Source organism: Tympanuchus pallidicinctus, unplaced genomic scaffold (genome assembly GCF_026119805.1).
Source record: "Tympanuchus pallidicinctus isolate F22 unplaced genomic scaffold, pur_lepc_1.0 scaffold18, whole genome shotgun sequence".
Taxonomy (NCBI): Eukaryota; Metazoa; Chordata; class Aves; order Galliformes; family Phasianidae; genus Tympanuchus; species Tympanuchus pallidicinctus.
Genome location: NW_026294699.1, coordinates 5250788 through 5271087, shown reverse-complemented (window position 1 = coordinate 5271087; position 20300 = coordinate 5250788). Strand labels below are relative to the sequence as shown.

The window sequence follows — 20300 nt, the reverse complement described above, 5'->3', positions numbered from 1 at the left end:
GCAAATCAGACATTGAAACTGTTCAAAATTTTTAAAAAATAAATAAAGTTGGACTGGTCTGTGCAGAGCCTGATTGTGTGGTCTGGCTCCCTACAGTTCTCCTACAGCTGTTTTTATCAGAGTTTTACGTACTTTGTACATGAAAACAGAACACGTTTTACTGTCATGAAAAGTGGGAGCTTTGAGCACCTGAATATATAGAGAAAATCAGAGATTATTTCTGCTATCCTTCCTCAGTGTCTGCTTCTCGGTGACTCACTTGTTTCATTTTTATATTAAGTTCTTTACAGCTCCTTTTGGCAAGGGAAAACTAGGCAGAAGATTCCAATTCTTTCTGTGAGGCTGCAGCATGAAATACTGATAGGAATAATAAGGTGATACCACCCAGAAAACTAATGTCCTTTGGGTGAAGTGAAGAACCTCGAGAGTTTTTTGCTTATTTCCCGAGTAATACTATGATTATAAAAGTAAGAGTTAAGCTATTATTGTGGATTTTTTGGCCTTTTAGTGACTGTAGTTTATTGTGCAAGAGAGAAATTCCTTATTTTCTTGAAAGTCTTATTCTCTTCATTGTTCAGAAGTTACATACGTGGAGTTTCTTTAGCCTTGGAGAAGTAAACACATGGCTTGTGTCTCACAGAATTTCTGTAGCATAATATTCTTGAAGTACTACTGTGAATGACTGGAGTTGGAGCAGATGACCTCCAGAGGTCCCTTCCAGCCATTGGGTGTTAACTCTCTTGTATGAATGCAGTGTAATGCCGTAATTGAAAAAATGCAGAACTTACACACACCTTTATTTGCAGGTTGCAAAGACAGTTGCACAAAGACTTAATACAGATCCAATGCTATTACAGTTTTTCAAGTCTCAAGGGTAAGACAGATTTTCTTCTATGTGTGGTTTTCTGTGTCTAAAATACCTTTTAAAATACTTAGCCCAATAATAGGTAGGCTGCAGTTAATTTGTAGCTTCCTTCAGGTTGCAAACCATTTATTTACCAATAAAATGTTAGTGCAGTGAGTTGCCAAGACAGTTTAGTGACCATTGCAGTGGCTGACACTGGAGACTCCATGAATTGGATGCTTTATAAGAGTAAGTAAAATGGAGAGACAGAAGCATTTTAAAGGATCCCTGTTTTAACAAAATTTCTGAAGCCATTAATTGTTTCAGAGCCTTACTGTATGGCTCGAATTATTGAACTAACAGAGATACTATTTCAGTGAATGTAGATTTCTGGAATGGAGGAGACCAGAAGCAGATGCAAGTAAAAGCAGGATTTTTGCTGCTGTTAAAAACGTTATGTGCAGGAGTTACCTGACTCTGACTTTTATTTCTATTGTTTATTTGTTGGGAGTCTGTAAGTGAAGAAAGTTAACTCCATCCTGGCCAAACAAAATTACTGTGATCTCACTCAGCTTCTGAAAGGAATGCTTCTGTTTAAGTGGTGCTTTCTGGCAGAGTTGTGTAAAACTGGATTTGAATCCATAGAGAGCAGAAAATTTGTCATTCTAGATATTTGCACACAGACTGTCTCAATGTGTTGTATTTGTGGAAATGTAGAGGGCTCTTTATTAACCTGCAGGTATCTCCCTTCCTCACCAACAAATCTGTCCCAGTTTGGACAGCTCTGTATAGTTTACAGTGCTATGGTCACTGGAATTTTGCTGTGTCCTGTGACTCCACAAATTAATCTTTCACAGTCAAAAGCATGTGACTGTAGTGCTGCTGTAGTAGTTTCAGAGGAATGTAGATCTGCTACTGCAGGATTAAGGTGAGCTTTTAACATCCAAGAGAGCTAAGGCACACAGTGACTGGTATTTCTGCTCCCAGCCTTTGCCTGTTCTTACAAAAATCATTAATGCACCAAATACAATGCTGCTTAGGCTGTGCTAGCAGTTATGTGGAACTGGTAGCCAGATATAAAAGCGTTCTTGGAACTTCGATTTACTGTTTGTGGAGAGAGATTTAGGGTTTTCATTTTTCTTTCATAGTTATAGGGACGGCCCTGGTAATCCCCTTAGGCACAATTATGAAGGTACTTTAAGAGATCTTCTGCAGTTCTTCAAGCCTAGGCAACCTAAAAAGCTTTACTATCAACAGGTAAGAGTCTTTTGTTTTTGTTGGCGTGGGTAAAAAAAACAAAATACCATCTGCCCTATACAAAGTATGCCTAAAGTGTTTCTCTTTTCTTCTTTAAGCTCAAAATGAAAATAACTGATTTTGAGAACAGAAGAAGTTTTAAATGCATATGGCTAAATAGCCAATTTAGGGAAGAGGTGAGTGAGGCTGCTGTTACTCTTATTGGTGGTTATTTTTTAGCCATATTGCTAGGCTGGGGTTGTGGTGCTGTTGATGTGCTGGAAGAACATGGTGTGAGAGAAGGGCTGTGCCTTATACCAAAACGGGGCCAGTTCTTAATGCGTTCAGGTGAAGGTGTTCACTTCAGTAATGTTTATTCTTAAAAGATGGATTTTGATGAAGAGCCTGCTGTATTGTGTGCTTTAATGTGATGGAGTGCAATTCCAGATTTTTCTGATTGCTTTTCTGTTCTAAATATCCCACAGGAAATAACAGTATATCCAGATAAGCATGGGTGTGTGCGGGACCTCTTAGAAGAATGTAAAAAAGTTGTAGAGCTCTCTGAAAAAGGTTCAGGGAAGTTAAGGTAAGAGTTTGGATGTCTGTTGTGATCGCGTGCGCTGTATGCAGAAGATTGGCCTTAGAATTTAAAATATTATGGGAACTTACCAAATAAAGGCTGATACTGTGTTAAAAAGTTTGCTCTAAGAGTTCTTACTGAATGAAAGTAGGAACCTTATGTAATTATTCATCCTGTGTTTCATTAAGTTGCGTTCTTGAGATGCCGAAGATTCATCAGTCACAGCTCACACTTCAATAATGTTTCCAATTCAAGTATTGCATACTGTTCACTTCTCAGGAGCGAAAAGTGAAGTCATTTTCTTTAAAATGACTTTATAAATGATGGAAAACTCTTGGACGAATACAATTGAAAATAGATTCCTCCTCCACCTTTTTTTTTTTTTTTTTAAAGCTTTTTTTAAAATTTGTTTTTAAGGCTGCTAGAAATTGTAAGTTACAAAATAATTGGTGTCCATCAGGAAGATGAGCTGTTAGAGTGTTTGTCGCCCGCAACAAGTCGGACGTTTCGAATAGAGGTAAGTGCTGCTTTGGAACTTGCTTTGAATGAAGAAAGACCTTAAGTGGTTATTATCTTTTCCTGGGTGCTGATTTTCCAAATGCTGCAGTACTTGCAGCAGGCTGGAATACATGTTGTCACGTATAAAGATGATCTTTCCAAAGATTTTCCTTTGTTCTGTCTGCCACCCTGTTGCAGTTCCATTCTTTAAATTTTGACATATGTTCATATAACCATATGAGAACAGTTGGCAGTGGCTTATCCATAGGACGGCTTAGCAGTAGTTCCAAGGGATGTTTGGGGGCTCATGATTTAAATTTTTAAGCTGAGAACCCACTTTCAAATGCAGAATTATATTCTGGGAGGCTGTTTCCTTTTCTTCTCAAATCAGAGTTTCTTCAGCCATATCTTGTTTCTTAGTGTGTAATCTCTCTAAACGTTTCATCTTGCAAGTATGTTAACTTGCCTCTGAACTCAGAAATAAGAAAGAAGTAAAATTGTAATGATAAGATGACAAAAGGGCTGGGATATTTTCCTAAGTAGTGGAAGACTGCATGTCAAAAAAGCCACTTGGGCAAACCGAGAGTGTTGTACTGAGTATGGGAAGCTGCAGTGCTGCTGTGACAGGGGAATTGCCGTATTGGGGGTGGGGAGGCATAGACAGGACTTTGTCAAAGAGAGTGTTTATTTTGATTGTTTAAATTGACTTGTTTGGCATCGCTAACAGCACAGCTAATTGCAGTCATAATTTTGTGCCTGGATCTAGGAAATTCCTCTGGACCAGGTAGATATAGATAAAGAAAATGAGATGCTAATCACAGTGGCACATTTCCACAAAGAGGTTTTTGGGACATTTGGAATTCCATTCTTGCTGAGGATACACCAGGTATGTCTGCCTCCCTTTTGTCCCTCCCTATCAGATAATATCTTTAATGATTTCTAAAAGTATAGTAAAATTAATTGATTAATGTAAAAATGTGTAGGAAAAATCCTGTATAAAGGTTCAGTGTTTATCAGTTTTGTGGATAAGTCACTTGTCTTAGTTTTTTTGCATATAAAAACTGTTCAGTTTTTCAGTGATGCTTTGTAGATCTTCCACATCAGACAGACTTGAAACGTTGTAAATGTAATATTTGATCTTTTTGTTTCATTTTAAAAGCAAAGTAACAAAACAAAACCCAAGGCCAGCAACAACTTAAAATCCTATTGCTAATACTGCGTTAGGAATTGCAGAGTATGCCTGTTGAGAAAAGTGCCCAAGCCCTGGTTGCTTGGCTTCTTGAGATACACTGTTATGGGAAATGATTGTTTGGTTTTTTGAATGCTTTCTGTATTGATACAAGAGGGAAAGCTAATTTTGAAAGCTCAGTTTAAGTTTTCGTGTGATACTGCTCCAATGAGAGTGCAGGTCACACTCCTCCTTTCAATAGGAAAGTGTATTCCTGAGGGCAGTTAGCACTTGTGCTTCTAAACTGCTGCTTTGGTCTTTGTGTGTTGGTTTATATGAAATGTGCCTAATTTTGTAAATGGTTTTGGAGTGAGAAATAATGGCCACATCTCTGAATCATGTGACACTTCACTGTATTCCTGTGTTTTTGAGCAATGCACAGCAAAGTCTGAAAATTTAGAATCAAATCTTGTCTTAATTTATGGTGGAAATCATGTGCATTACATTTCCTTATGGCAACTATTGTGTTATTGATCTTTAAGTAAATGCCATCCAGCAGTGTATTTTCAGCAGCTCATAAACAGCATACAGAAGAATGCTACAAAATTTACTACTTGGGGGGGAGCATTGCAGCTGCAAAGGTTCTAAGAAAATAGGGCTTTTCTGAACCCATGTTTGCTGTGGATTTTTAAAATGTTCTTAACTTTAACCTGACTTGCATATGTCATGCAATGGTTTGTGTAATGATGAATCAGTAAGACTTGCAGGTACTGAATTTATAGCAATATATTGTAGGCTGCTGATTGTTTGTTGTAGTGGATGATGTTGACACTCCAGTAATTTTGTTAGAATCTGAGAGATTGAGGTAGCAAAGTATTCTGATGTAGCTCAAATTAGAAAATACCAACAGCACCCCCTTTTGTTTCCTTTTTTTGTGTGTGTGTGTGTGTGTGTGTGTGTGTGTGTGTTAAAAATCTTGTTGTGATCATCAGGGCGAACACTTCAGAGAGGTTATGAAGCGGATTCAGACAATGCTGGACATACAGGAAAAAGAATTTGAAAAGGTAATGACAACCTGGCAGTGAGTTTTATTGCTGACTGCAGAGTCTGTAATATTGCTTTAAGAAATTGGAAGGCAGTAGATTTAAGTGTAGATGTTATTCAGTAAAGCAGTTATTAGCCTTAATGCCCATTCTGAGAATAACTAAGTAGAATGTGTAGGAATAGTACTGTACTGTATTGAAGAGGTACTCAACAAAACAGCACAATAACCTAGAAGAGTTTAGGTGGTACCAAAGCTCAACAGGTCACAACTTCAGTTTCCTGCTTAAACCAGAGCTCACTTAGTTAACTCAGGTTGCCAAGGATTTTAACTAGCTGTGATTTTAAAACTCCCAAGAGAAGGAGTTCTGCCACATTCTGGGCAGCATGTTTTAGAGCTGTACTGCTGTCATTTTGAAGATTTTTTTTCTTTCCTGAGATCAGAATTCATCGTTTTGCAGCATGTAATAATTACCCCATGTCCTTTTGCTGGGTTTTGTGGGGGTAAGTGCTTTGGTCTTCACTGTATCACCTGTCCATTAACTGACAACTAGGTGCCCATTAGCCTTTTTTTTTAGGCTAAATAAACACGTTTTCCGTGGCTGCTTGTATGCCTTGTGCTCCAGCCCACTGTGTGTCTTACAGGGCCTTTTGCTGGACTATCTGCAGTTAGTTGCCAGTTTGTTTTCACTGGGGAACGTGGGCACAGTTATTCCACGGGCATTCTCATGATTTCCTGACTGTTCATTTTATCCCACTGTCATAGTAGTTGATGAAGATCTTGAAACAGGATTGATCTCAGTAGAATGCCATTCGTAACCAACTGTGTGTTAGGCTGTGAAATCAGGCTTGGAGGCTTTGTTTTAATACAGTATTTGAACAGTTTTCTTCCTTTTCCTAGTTTAAATTTGCAATTGTAATGATGGGTCGACACCAGTATCTCAATGAAGATGAGTATGAAGTGAACTTGAAAGATTTTGAGCCCCAACCTGGTGAGTTCTTAAACAACCTGACTGTTGTTTTGAACTGCTGAAATTGCTCTGCCAGTTGCTACAGTGCAGCTACCACGAACTCAGAATGCAGGAACAGAGTAGTTATTTTTACTTTGTGTATATTATATAGTAACTAAGCAGGTATTTGTGTATACATATTTGTGTACATTTAACTCTTAGTCTTGAGAATGCATATTCTACAGACATACAAGCTATTGCATATTCTGTTTGTTTGCATGTTAAAAGTTTGCACTTGAGTTGCCAAATGGGTTTGTTTCCACAAAACATACTTTACAGAGAGAGTTATGATGTCACTCGCATGTCTGTATTGCTCATCTGCTCCTATATTTCATTCTCATGTTGCTAGTGAAGTGCTCATAGAATTCTTAAAAAACACTAAAGTACATCCTCATAAGCTCCTTATTTTAAGTGCTCTACATGAGGTACTTCTCTAAGGTATTCTTCTTTCTTGATTTCTTTAATGAGTCTGAAGAATCCAACAAAAATATTACACATGTGAATAGGATGCTTTTCGGGTTCTTCAGTCGTGATTCACCAAGCTACAAATACAGATCTGTTCTGAATTTGTCTGTGCAGGTGGTCTGCTATCTTATTTACTTGACAGATATTTAAAGCACTATTACTTAAGGAATTCACACATAGGAGATACCTATAGGTACCATAGGAGATTGGTCAGGAGCTTCACTGCAGTCATCTTTTGGGAGTTTGAGCTGGAAATGGCACTTTTAGGCTTGCAGTCAGGGCTCTGTTGAAGGCCTTGAACTCACAAAGGCTTTTTCCCCCAGCTTAGCTGACTGTTTCTTTTTGTCCTTCTGGCAGAAATGAGGTTGAGGACAATTTGCTCTCCAGAATTCTGTTTTTCTAACAATGATGAGCTCTGTTTGTCGTTGGCAGGTTGTACTAGGGCCAAATTTGCTCTGATTTTTCTCAGGTTGTGTTCTGGGTATATTAACATTTGTAAAGAAATCCTGTAACTGTCCATTTATTTCAAAAGGCACAGAGACTTAGGCCTATACCATTAATGAGCAATTTGTAAGAGCCCAGCAAAAAGCCATCTCATTATGGTACGCTGAGCAGCCAGGCTTGTGGCTGTGAATATGAGGGGACTTGCCAAAACTTGGAATATCTGCATGTGAACGAGCCATCAGTGAGCATAGGGAAGGAACTGTGGCTTGTGTTGCTAGGGGCACTGTTTTTCTGCACAAATTCTGGGGAGTCTCTAGATGACTAACTTGGAAGCAGACAGTTTGTCAGTGGACAGATAACCCTCTCTGGTCTGTTTAGGGCAGGCAGAGTCATGGTTTCGTTCTGTGAGTCGTCAGAGTGAGGGGAACCAGAAGGCAATGGTCCAAAGCTAACTGTTGGACTTTCTGAGTAAAATTAGAGCTGTCAGTGGCAAGGTGATGTAAAAGACCAGGTAACCAGGTCAATACTACCAGAACATGGCAGGAATGGGAAAAGGGAGAACGTGAAATGGTTGAAGCAGTCGTGGGGAATTTGAGACTGAGGGGTTTTGAGAGTTCATAGAAGGTTGCCCTTTTATATAATGCACTTTGGTAGAATCTGGCCAAGGTTGTCCTGCTGTATGATGATATGACACTCTAATGTGTTCTTATATGAACAGTATTTCAGTGTGCAGAGCTTTAGTGTAAAGCTTTGCCTTTCTCTAACTTACCAACATAGTTGATGTCAGTTGATACTGTCACACTCAGGGATGCCTCTGATGACAACTGCAGCAGTGCTACCAGCACAGGACTCGATTCCTTTCTTTAAAAGACATTAGGATGGTCTCTGTCAGATTGGCAGTTCATTTGTATTTGCCATTAACCATTTCATCAACTGAAGAGAGAGAATATTTTGAGGAAAATATGTCCAAGAATGCAGATACAGGCAACCATAAAGGTCATGTGTTTTATGCTTTAGTGATGGCAGATGATGTCTTGAAATGTAAAAGTTTGCTTTTCTTGCTGGAGGGCTATTTAGTTTCTGCTGTTACCATTTCACTTCAAAGGCTGTTTCATGCTCTGCATTGCAGACATCTTGAAAGGGAACCTTGCCCATTTGCAAGACCATGGATTGTATATTTTTTTCTATGAAAATTAGCCATAGGTAAATTAATGCTGAGTTGCACTAGTGAAAAGTTGTGTATATTTTCTTCCTGGTCCAAATGTAACTATTTTTTAATCAGAAGACTGAGTACAAGGTCAGTTACCTGTTTTCTTAATTAACTACTGATTTGCATTTTGCATCTATTTGAAGAATATTCCTACTTAAGCCAGGTGAGGATGGCTTCATACAGCAGCAGTCACTTAACCACCAGCATTTGCTGTATTAAATGACATTTGGATGACACCTTTCTGTTTCAGACAGCCCCAGCCATTCTGTGAGAGTTGGTGCTGTGCTCGGTGTGCCTCTGGCTATAAGTTACATCCAGCTTTTACTTGAGCAGTTGTTTCACTGCTGTTAACTCCTGTGATTGAAGAAGAGGAAAACCAGCTATCTGGCCCAGAAACGATTGTACAACATAATAATGGAATGGAAGCAGTGGTCAGGAGAGCAGCCCTATTGTCCATAGGCTAAGGACTGTTTTTCAGTCCTCATCTGTGCTGTACAATTGCTAGCAAACTGAACAGGGCACATATGAGTAGTTTGTGTGAATGAAACTTCTTAACCTAGTCTTACAACTTCATTTTTTTCTCTTTCTTTTCTAGGCAACATGTCTCATCCAAGGCCGTGGCTAGGGCTTGACCATTTCAATAAAGCCCCAAAGAGAAGTCGCTACACTTACCTTGAAAAAGCTATTAAAATCCATAACTGACTTAATAAACCAGATTGTCAAGGCAAGGGACAAAATAAGTGTGTGTGTGCACCTTTTTAACAACTGTAGAACTTTGGTACACGTGCACTATATCTGAAGTCTTCAGCAAGAGGATTTGCTGCTGATGTTAATTTTATTTTGTTGAGGCTGTTCAGTTTGGCTTCTCTGTATCTATTGACTGCCCTTTTTGAGCAAAATGAAGGTGTTTTTATAAAGCTTGGATGCCAATGAGAGTTATTTTATGGTAAACGTAATGCAAGGCAATTGTCAGCATAATGAGGGAAGAGTTTAGTAGAACAATTGACATTGGCAAAATATTTGTCTGTAGTACGTTTATAGATGGCATAAGCTGGCTGGCTGCCTTTCCTGGTGTGGTGTTCACCATCACTGCAGCTAGTAAGTCTTATGTTTAGACTCACATCAGATTTATTTCCTTCAGTTATACTTTAAATGACATTTTTGTGCATTTGTAAATGCAAAAAACTCACATCATCAATAAATAGCAATCTCTACTTCATTGTGTACATTGTTGGCACTTATTTGGGATTTTTGTCTCCTCCAGCTGCATAGAATCTTTTTTTTTAATAAACTAGTTTTCATTTAATTTAGTCACTACTTCGCATCCCGTTTTGCCAAGTGGATGCCCTGACTCCTATAATGAGATATTTGGGTCTTTTTATGAAAATTTCAGCCATTGTTGAATACAGTTGCAATTTATTATGCCATCTTCTGGCAAATAGAATGACACTCAAAGTTGGCAAAAGCAAGTGAAAGGATTATAAATATCATTCATTTAGTTAACGTGGGAAGAGACGGGGAGAACACGAGAAATAGCCTTTTAGCACAGAGGGGCATGCTCACTAGTGTTTAGTAAGCTGTTGACTTTGTATAAAAAAGGAGGAAAAAATGAAAAAAAAAAAAAAAAAAAAAAAGAAAAAATGAAATTGTATATTTAATGAATGAACATGTACAATTTAACACTTGGAGGATAATTTTGTTGGGTGAGTCTGCAAGTGAATTTCACTGATGTTGATATTCATTGTGTGTAGTTTTCTTTCAGTCCCCAGACTGCTTCCTTTTATTTTGGAGCTAAAGCCAGCCGCGTGTCTAGTTTTGAGTGCAGTAAAGATAGAATCAGCAATTCACACTTAACTTTACATTCTTTTCCAGTATTTTATTTTGTTTCTGTAGCTGCAGTGTACAACAACTCTTCCTGTATATTGCCTTTTTTTGCTGGAAAATGTTGTATGTTGAATAAAATTTTCTATAAAATTTTTCTTCGGTGAGTGATGACGTGGACGTTGAAGAAGATTTCTCTCTGGAAATCGAGTTCTGGGAAATGTCTTCTTTGTGCTTTTCCAGAAGGTGTGTTTTCTCTCTCTGGTGTTGACGACTGTGTAACCTCAGATGGATTGTTTTGGAGATTGGGGGGAAATCTGTGGGTTTTTCTGCTAGATTTTTTTTTTTTAGGTTTTGGAATTTTTAACCTCCCAAGTTAGTTGCATTTGAGCTTAATGAATGAAAGGGTTTTCCAGGAAGGAGCCATGTACAAATAAGATAAATGGGAGAAAACATCTTACTGGTTAATTTGTAAAGCTCCTGGTAGAGTATTTGTGGTAGCCTTGACTCTGCCTGTACAGATTTCTGTCATCCAGATTCTCAAGTCTAATCGTACAAATGGTGTAAAGTTAAAATCTGCAGTCTCTAAAGGTAAGATCTCTTAATAGAATGATAGGTTTCGGCTGTAATGAATTCCACGCATTCATAGCAGAGCCAAGTTCTTACAGGATTTCTTTGCTCAAACCTCTCATTCATCTTGTAGGTGGGCTGTATACATGTGATGGCCCTCATGCTTCTACAGGTGCTGCTGATTACTGAAAATACCACCAAGTTTTGTTAAGTTAGATTTCAAGATATGTTTCTGGTACATCTGTATTTGTTTCTGTTGTAAAATGCAGCAATCTCTGTTAAGTGTGTTTTTGTTCTTCATATTGTGGTGATTTTAACATTTCTTATTCCCAGTCAAGTCAATCAAGTTTACATTATTTTGTCATCTGTGTGTAGTTTACAGGTAGAGGGAAGTGAAGTGCTTCAGTGGCACGTGCCTTAAGTGGATCAAGTTTTCCTTTGCAGTGAATTTGCAATTAAATGGTGAGAAATACAACACAGTCCAAGACAACTGCTGTCTCTGCAGGCTTCCAGTATGTGTCAGGATTTGTATTCCAAATTTATCTGTAGAATTAGGTACTCTGGTCAGCAGTAGTATGCCCTAAGCAGACAGCAATAAAATTGAGCTTGTATCAGAACGTCACTACATTCTAGCATTAATGTCTGGCATGCTGGCAGCTTCCAGGAAATATCTTAAGAAATTGCAATTTCAGAAGAAAATACCGCTAGGAAAGTAAATTTTGGATGCCTTTTAGTTTTTAAACGACAGCTTTAAACAAGTTTCAGTATTTGTGCTATTCCCACATCAATTTTGAGATGATACATTCAGACATTCCCTGTGTACTGTTTTCAGTAACGGGGGTTTTTTAAATGTTTCTTTTTTTCTTGGAGCACATGTAGCTTATTATTCAAGTAGGGAAGCACGCAGCTGTGAGGAGAAGAACGGAGGTTTTCTCAGGTGCGGTGTCTCGTTCAGTTGGAGTGCAGTCTTCAGAAGTGCTGTGCTCTCCATTTCCTACTCAGATTTCAGATTCTGGAATTATCAGGAGAAGAGTGAATGCGTGAAATGACCAACGGTAACGTTGAGTGTTAAGCAATAAGAATGTAATTTCACGTTACACAGGATCAGAGGAGCACAGCCTTAACGGCCCATGTGAATCATTCCACATAGCTGTGGTTCCTGTAGGTTTACGGTGCCTTTTATTCTTAAGGAGTCCAAAGCATTCTGTGAAATCAAAGCAAATCACACCAGTGAAATTAGAGAGAGATTAGAGAGTGACAGTCAACAAACCCACCCTATGTACCAGAAGGCTTAGCACCGCCAGGACGAGTGTGTGCTGCTGCCAGCTGTGCCCCAGCCATGGGGCAATCCATCCGGCCAGCTGCGCTGCCGAGTGCCGTCCTGCCTCAGCTGCTGCCCACACTGGGATCCAGCCTGCCATGCCAAGAGCCGGCCCCAGGACCTCCTCTCCCCTGTGGCCTTTGTGCTGGCTGCCATCAGCACGTAGGTCTGAGCTGCGCTGTGGTTTTGCTGTTTAATATCCTTTGTGAGAAATCATACACTTTTTTTCTTCTGTAGGACCTGTATATATTGTAAATAAAATAGACTAGGGTAAACCCTGGATTTGTGTCTTGTTCGTTCATTATGGAAAAGCTTTTTGAAACGAAAGCAAATGGCCTGTTCAGAAGTCAGGATGGTTTTGAGTAAATGAAGATGAATTTTGCAAAATGCAGCTAAATTGTGTCAAGTGACATTCATGGTAAACGCTGAGTAGTTGTGTGAGTTTGTAGGTTTTTCACTCTTCCTGTTTTTTTTTTTCTTAGAGGAACTAAGCAAGTGTTTATGATTCCATGATTTGAATATTGAAGTGGGCAGTGTCGTTCAGTGAGCAGCCTGGTGTTGTTCATTCCCTGCCTTTAAATGAACCTGGCCTATAGGAATAGCAAAAGGGGGGAATGTGTATGTGTGAAATGCCTAACTCAGACTTCACATCTGTGCTGTGCTTGGTTTCTGTCCCAGGTGACTTTTAAGCTAGCAGGAGATGATGTGCCAACCAGCAGGCTGTAGCTGGAAAGCCTGCCTTCCTTGTTGCATACTTGCATAAACTTGCCTCCAAGTACTGGTGCAAAAATGCTCTGCTTGTACTGAATGTCTTCTGCACATCTCAAATGGTATACGTTATTTCTTTTGCTGTGTGTTCAGTTTCTCAGTGCTATCCAGCACGGTGTGTATTGGCCACCATAGAAAGGTGAAGCTTAACTGCTCACATCCAGATCTTAAAACGGTGGGGAAAAAAAAAAGAATACTTAAAAAATGTCTGAAGTGGTGCAAGAATGGTGCTGCTTGTTTGGCTGCTGGTGGATTTTATCATTGTGGTGTTATTTCTCATTAGATCAAAGTGATTTAAATGGGCTGGGTCAGCTGAGGACAGAACTACTGGTGCTGGGCAGCTGCTTTGTACTGCATTCCCCTGCTGCTGGGTCGTCCTCGCACAGTCTGGGGAGGTCAGCACAGAAGCCTCTGTGTATAGCAGCACCTCGCCAGCGAAGTCCCACACCCAAAGCCCTCCCAGTTTGCTCGCGGTTAAATAGTTTAGTGGTCACTTGTGGTTGGTTGGTTGGTTTTTCAGTTTGTGGTGCCTGCCAGGTCGAAACGTCAGCCTGCTGCTCTGGCACAGACGTGGGGACGCACGATAGTTCAGTCAGCCCAGAAAATAGTCGCATATGAAAATGAGGTCTCAAAGCAAAACCAAGAGAGCGTGCACAAACTAGTTTAGCTAAGGCCACCCTAGATGTGCTGCTATCTAAATAGGAGCTATTTGTAATACAACCAAGCTCCAGGCAATTAACCGTGACTGCCCAGTGAGGAATACCGTTCCTGGCACTGATTTCTCCAATTCTTCAAACCTACACTTTCCATATCCCGACGTAGCTCTGCAGAGCCGCCATGCCGCCGGCGCCAGTCCCGCAGTGGCACGGATCCGAGCCCAGGTGCGCTGGGGCTGCTGGGCTGGGGACGGAGCGGCTGCAGGTGGCAGCAGAGCCGGTGATGGTAGGAACGGGCAGCCCCGCTAGCACCTGTAGGTAGGCAAACTTTTGCTGTGTTTGTTTGTTTGTTTGTTGCTTTTAAGTCTGTTTTTCTCATCAGATTGGCAGACAAAACTGTACGGCTGTCAGTGAGCTGCGTTCTCCTCGCAGCGCTCTCCGTGCAGATTCAATACGGAGCAGGGGGCAGCGCGCTGCGTTCTGTTGTGTGGCGGGAGAAGCGCTGGGAGCGGGCGCAGCGCCGCCGAGCGACCCGAGGAGAAATGACCAGCAGCGGACATTTCAGTAACTACGTTTCTTTAGGCGTTAAGGCTGTCAGCAAATACAGGCAGCAAGTGGGGATCTGGGGACTTTTTTGTGATGGCCGTGGGTTTTTTTGTTTGTTTCCTTAGAGTAGTTAAAGCCTCACTGGAATCGGATCCCAGCCGCAGGGCTGCGCCCTTCCTCACAGCTTCCTGCCCCGCCCGCCCTCTGAGGGCTGCTGGAGCCGGGCCCGCTGTGCCGCCAGGGGGCGCTGTGTGCAGGGCGGGGCTGGGGGCCGAGCCGTCAGCGCGCGAAGCCGGGCAGGGCGGGCTGCCCTTCATGTTAGTAATGAGAGGAGAGGACCTCAGACGGGGAAATTCGGCTCTTTTAGCGCTGGAAGTTGGCGTTTGCGAGGATTGCAAAAGCAACAATTCGGGGGGTTGCCTTGCGAGCGGCTCAGCTCGGCCTCTTCCCACAGGTGTGCAGCGCGTGCTGCAGGGTCCCCCTGCCCACCGTATGCTTATGGTGGCCTAAATTGCCCATAGAACTAAAATAAACCGATCCGATAACATCAGGCGGCTCTTCTGCTCGTTCTGCGGGTCTGCTGATGTGGGCAGGTGTCCCAGCACGCGGGGCGTCACAGACACAGTGCAGACAGCAGCGTTTGCCAGAATTGTTAACAAGAACAGGTTTATTTTCTTATATGTTACAGTAATGAGGGTTTCATAACTTATTTTTCATCAATAAATAATCAGCTTGCCCCGTACGCCCGCAGCCCTGCGGGGACGGCTCACGTTCGAGGCAGTGCTTCGAGCCGGGCTGGGCTGCAGTGCGGGAGCTGCGTCCGCCTGGGCTGGGGTTTGGGAGCAGTACAAGTGCTGAAGTAGTCGCTAGCTGGTCGCTTTGTAACTCGGTGTGCGGCAGGGCTTTTTAAAGTCGGTCCAACCTTTGCAACCGGCAAACTCCGGGTGGAATTGCTGGTGAGGGAGCTGCAGAACCAAAGCCTGCTCTGGTGTTTCCTGTCAGTAGTTCTACACGTGAAATCTTACGCCATTAGGAAACAAACTGGACATCATCTGGTTGTGCTAACTGTCCCTATAGCCTTTTGTATCTGTAAATGTGAAATTGGCAGTATGGGCAGTAATGGTCTGCGTCCTTGAAGATCCTCACAAAGAAAGGTACAAAGCAGCATCCAAAGCAGCACCTGTAGACAAAGAGGAGATGGGCGTGCATGGAATGAGTTACTAACTTTTCTTCTTGTTGGCTTCATCTGTTTTTATTCCATCTGCCATATCACTTCATGAATCCACTTCTTTTCTAGGTTCTTTAATATTTAGATTTTCTTCCCAAGGATTTATCTTTATTACTAATGTCCTGCCTGTTGGTCTTATTATTTCTTTATTTGGGGGTTGGACTCAATGATCTCTGGAGGTCCCTTCCAACCCCTACAATTCTGTGATTCTGAGCCTGATTCTAAATTATTGTAAGGACGTAGACTCTGTTGTACTCATTTTTACTTGTTTTACAAAGAGTAGTTTGTAACTTAATTTAACCACATACGTGGTTAAATCTCTGGTAGCCATGATGACAGACTGACTTCTTAGGAAATAGGGAAGAAGGGCAGCTGTCTACATAAGCATTAACTTAATCTTAAATTGTATTGGACCTACATTTGTATCCTCCTGCTGCAGTGTATACAGAAAAGCTTACCCAACCATGCACAGGCTGCTGCACAGGAGGTAGGACAGTTTGCCCAACCTGTAGGTGACCTGTGTGGTGATGTGCTGGCGGCAGGAAGGACATATTGTGGGCGTTGGTCTGCTTGAGAAGATTCCTGCTACGATGATCGGAGGCTGAGACACCAGGTAGACTGAGTTGAAGAGGAAATAAGAAGCCGCAACAGCAAAAAGATGGGAAACCTTTTACAAGCCATCAATTGTTAATAGTATAATGAAGGTTCCTAAAATGGCTGATCCAGAGCCGCCTGTGTTACTGTTACTGACTAAACGCATTCAGGATAGCTGCTCACAAGGACCTACACATAACAAGGACCTACACTGGGTGCTGCCAGTGGGGAACTCTCCACAGTCAGGCAGTCTCTGCTGCCTGGTGGTGACACTGAGAGTTTGTCTTCTGATGTAAAATACTGTAAAAATGCATATTCACGTGAAAAGGAGATCTGAAAGATACAGAGGGGCTTTCTGGATCTCCACTCACTAAAAGAGATGCTAAGAAGTAGTTACTCTGTTACACAAATGTTATCAGTCGCATGTCCACAGTTGGGAAAATCTCTAGCTTCTCTCATGTTGTTCCTAGCCTGGATTTGACTTTCCTGTCTCATTGAGGGGTGTGCATGCGTTGTAGCTATGTGAAGGTGTCCTTTTCCCAAGAATATTTCCAGTGAAAAATACCATCTTTTACAATAAAAAATACCACCCTAGGACAAATGTAGGATATATTCAAACTAGTATCTGCTTTCTTTCAACCTGGTATCTGAGTTTGTCTCCTGAATTTGGGGAATTCTGAATTCAGAAAGCAGCTGCATCTCCTCTCCTGTAAGAGATGATACCTGACTTTCTTTGAAGCCTTTTCTGAGTGTCTCCTTTGAGCTTGTCCACTTACATAAAAGCGAATAGAACAGGAATGATGAAATAAACTCGACTTAAAATCATTTGTTCTGAAAGCCCTCGCTGCATGAAGGGGTGCTTCTGCAGCCTGGCTACTGCTAGAAAATGGGACTGAGTCTGTCGTCTTAGTTTGTTTTTAACATTCCTAGGGAAACTTTCCATCTTCCTGGACTGTGTTTAGGTAAAAAAAACAAAAAACTATGTTTGTTGACTTTAAAACCAACTGCGTTCTGCTTTTGTTAGCAGTAGAATTATGAACGTTGTCAGAAATACCTGGCACTTACCGGGCTGCTCAACAGTGGCTGTTTCTCGGTAGGAGTAAGGAGGGGGAGCAGGATATTCATAGCCTCCTAAGGGAAGAAGGACAGTGAGACATAACAGAGTGGTCAGCTCACCTCCCAGAAGGCTGAACTGGGGCTGGGGCAGGCTGCTGCCTGGCAGGACGGCCTGGTGTGACCTTCTGATGTACAGCACAGGGAACAGGCACTATTGGTTTGATTCGTGGGTTTTTAAAGCCAGAATAGCCTGCAGTGAAAAGCTGCTCTCAATTTCTTAGCAACATCAACCAAGAAATCAAATTATTTTGTCAACACATAACTGCATCTGTTCTGGTATGACACTGAAATGGTGTTTGATCTTATTTTAAAGGCTCTATTGACTAAAGATCTGTAGTACCTCTAACTGGGTTCTTCCAGTGATTACCACCCTTACTAATAATGTTTGGAACTTTTTTTTCTAGTTTGATTTTTTTTTTTTTTTCTCCCCAGCTTCAAGCCAAGGCATTTTAATGTTACCCTTTGGTTTACAGAAAAAGAAGAATTATTTTTCCTTCTGTTGCGGGTGAGAGAGTTGGGACTGGTGACTAAGTCACCTCAAGCATTTTCAACCTCATTCCCCAGCCTCGTGCGAGTTCTTCTGAGAGCTTAGAGTGAGGCCAGAGAGGGCTTTGTGAAGAAAAATGTGTGGAGAGAGCTGATCAGGGTAAAGCACTCCGCAACACGTCAAGTTTAGCAACCCTGTACTGCACCTTCTGACCTCCATAGTGGTTTCTTCTCCAGCCCTGTCTGGTGAATGGCAGTTTCCTCAATAGCAGGAAGGCTGACATCAGTGCGTCTTTCAGTGAGCATGAGCTCCAGCAAGCAGAAGACAAAGGAGCATTGTGAGATGCTTGCGTGGGTGTGGGAGCAACGTGTGGTGTCAAAGCAAAAGCCAGCCCTGCCGCACAGCAGTCACTGAGCAGAGCTGCCAAGCCTTCTGCTGTGCCAGCCCCCATGGGATGACGTGGGGAAGGGCTGCTTGTGCCCGTGGAACCCAGGTGCTCCACTGACTCAGCTAGGGAGTGAGGGCAGCTCTGGGCAGGAGTGCAAGAGAAAGGGCCAGTCCTCTGGAAAAGCAGATGGCAGGCTAAGCAGCACATGGCCAGGCCATTACAAAGTCTGCTGTCTGGACAATTGCTTGTTAGAAATATGAAGTCACTGTAGAGACAACTGCAGTTCCATTTAAGTGTTGTTGTTGGTAGAATGAATAATTACACTTTTTTTTTTTAATTTCCCATTTCAAGTGGTCTCCACACTAGCAGATCATACCGGCTTGCCCACCCCAACCCTGGCTTTTATACACTGGCACAGGCACATTTTGAGCCCCTCATGTTGTGGCCAAGTTGGGCCCTTTATGAGCTGCTTGGGTTAGAAAATGACCATTGATGTTTGCCACAGAGCCAGCCAGAAGCTTGCTCTTTCCATCCATGCCCAGCAAAGGCTGCTTACCCCCTTGGCTGCAGTATTCAGGAGCAGAGGGCTCTTGGCGTGCTTCATACATAACCATGGGGATTTCCACACGTCCCTTCTCACTAGCCATCTCTGGAGTTCACCTGCCAAAAGTAGCACAAAAGAGCTTCTACAGTCAGTGACTCTCAGTCCCCTCTACTTCCCAATGCCTCCTCCTAGTTCTTACTCTCAGATTTCACTTTGAGGAAAATGAGCAGTTCTCTTATTCTGGCTGTTTTAGAGACTGCAGTACAGTCAGTTACTGTTCCACTTCCAGGTGAGGAAGATGAGGACAAGCAGAAAATAGAATCTTACTTTATTTCTTTGTGTTGGAAAGCTGACAGCATTCACACAGAAAGTATACGGTTTGAAGCACTCAGATTTGTGTCTGCAAGTGTTACCTTTACAGAAAAGGTAATGTGATTCTTTTTCTGAATTGTCAAAGTAATCAAGAGAGGGAAGATCGCACTTCCGAGCACCTGCAAAAACCCTTCGTGTGTCATTAAATCAGAGCATGCAACTGTGCAACCTGTGGCAATTTGGATCTTTCAGCAGGTTATTGTGCAACCTCATCATCATCATCACTGCCATGACCAGTCTTGTACTGTGAAACTATTGTCTCATCACTGGCATGACGGGAGTCTGTTGGTCAATATCATTGTTCACTATGACTGTGCTACCCGAGGCTCTGAGCAGGACCAGGCCACAAAGGACGTGTGTGTCGCAGGTGTTAGCAGGCACTTCTTCACAGTCCAGGAGAGTGGGAGGTAGAGGATGCAGCTGGAGATACGTGTTGTATTACTGTGAATAGAATGGCGTTAATTACTCTTAGCTATCCTTTGATCCACTATTAACTGGCTGATTAATGATTTGATAGACTAATGTGAACAGTAGGAATTGCTTTGCAGAAGAAAGTTACGGCTTTACGTGCAGGTCAGCAAAGAAGGGCTATATAGGGAAGGAAAGGAACCAAAGATAGCATCGTGGTTTGGGTATTCAAAAGGACCTTAAAGCCCACTGGGACCAACCCCTGCCGTGGGCAGGGACATCAGATTGCCCACAGCCCTGTGCCACATGAGCTCAAACATTTCCAGCGCCGGGGCATCCACAACTCTGAGCAGCCTATTCCAATGCTTCACCATCTTCATCATTCTCTTAGTTTAAAGCTATTTCCCCTTCTTATCCAAAGCTGGTTGAATGTGCCTCTGTCTTATAGCTACCCTTTAATATTGAAATACCACAAGGAAATCTGTCCAAAGCCACCTCCAGGTTAAACAAGCCCAGCTTCCTCAGCCTGTTTCCCAGGAGAGGTGCTCCAGCCCTGGGAGCACCCTCGTGGTCTCCTCTGAACCTGGCAGGTCCCTATCCCTCTTGTGTTGGGTCTCCCGAGCTGAACACTGCTGCAGATGGGGTCTCACAAGCGCAGAGGGGGAGAATCCCCTTCCAATGAGGAAGGATTGAGGATTCGGTTGCCTGTGAGGAGCAACTGAATGAGGCTGGTGAGGCTTAGGGTAACTCCACATAGCATCTAGCAGCACAACTACGTGTCTTCTGTTGCTGTGATGCAGTAGTGAGGGATTATATTGTTAAGAGACAGTTGGATAAGCAAGTAGAGTCTGCAAAACATAATGCTCAGCAAATCAGCATCATCTGCCTGAGTGTGTGAGGTCAAACTGGAGGAGTATGGAGACTTCTGAACAAGGCAACATGATCTCAGCAGGTCTGTTTTCAGGTTGTGTTGGAGAGCCGTGAT

General features: G+C 42.2%; 1 protein-coding gene across 2 annotated transcripts in view; it reads left to right on the top strand.

The window, feature by feature from the left end:
• Nucleotides 1-9715, top strand: part of USP7 (ubiquitin specific peptidase 7) — a 61845-nt gene extending 52130 nt beyond the window's left edge. For both annotated transcript variants that reach the window (XM_052680167.1, XM_052680166.1), the window contains 9 exons: nucleotides 807-874; nucleotides 1993-2101; nucleotides 2200-2277; nucleotides 2566-2666; nucleotides 3078-3177; nucleotides 3925-4044; nucleotides 5319-5390; nucleotides 6269-6359; nucleotides 9092-9715. In XM_052680167.1, coding sequence (XP_052536127.1) covers nucleotides 807-874; nucleotides 1993-2101; nucleotides 2200-2277; nucleotides 2566-2666; nucleotides 3078-3177; nucleotides 3925-4044; nucleotides 5319-5390; nucleotides 6269-6359; nucleotides 9092-9198 — 846 coding nt within the window. In that variant the 3' untranslated portion in view covers nucleotides 9199-9715. The remainder of the gene's footprint in view (nucleotides 1-806; nucleotides 875-1992; nucleotides 2102-2199; nucleotides 2278-2565; nucleotides 2667-3077; nucleotides 3178-3924; nucleotides 4045-5318; nucleotides 5391-6268; nucleotides 6360-9091) is intronic.
• The last annotated feature ends 10585 nt before the right edge of the window (nucleotides 9716-20300 follow it).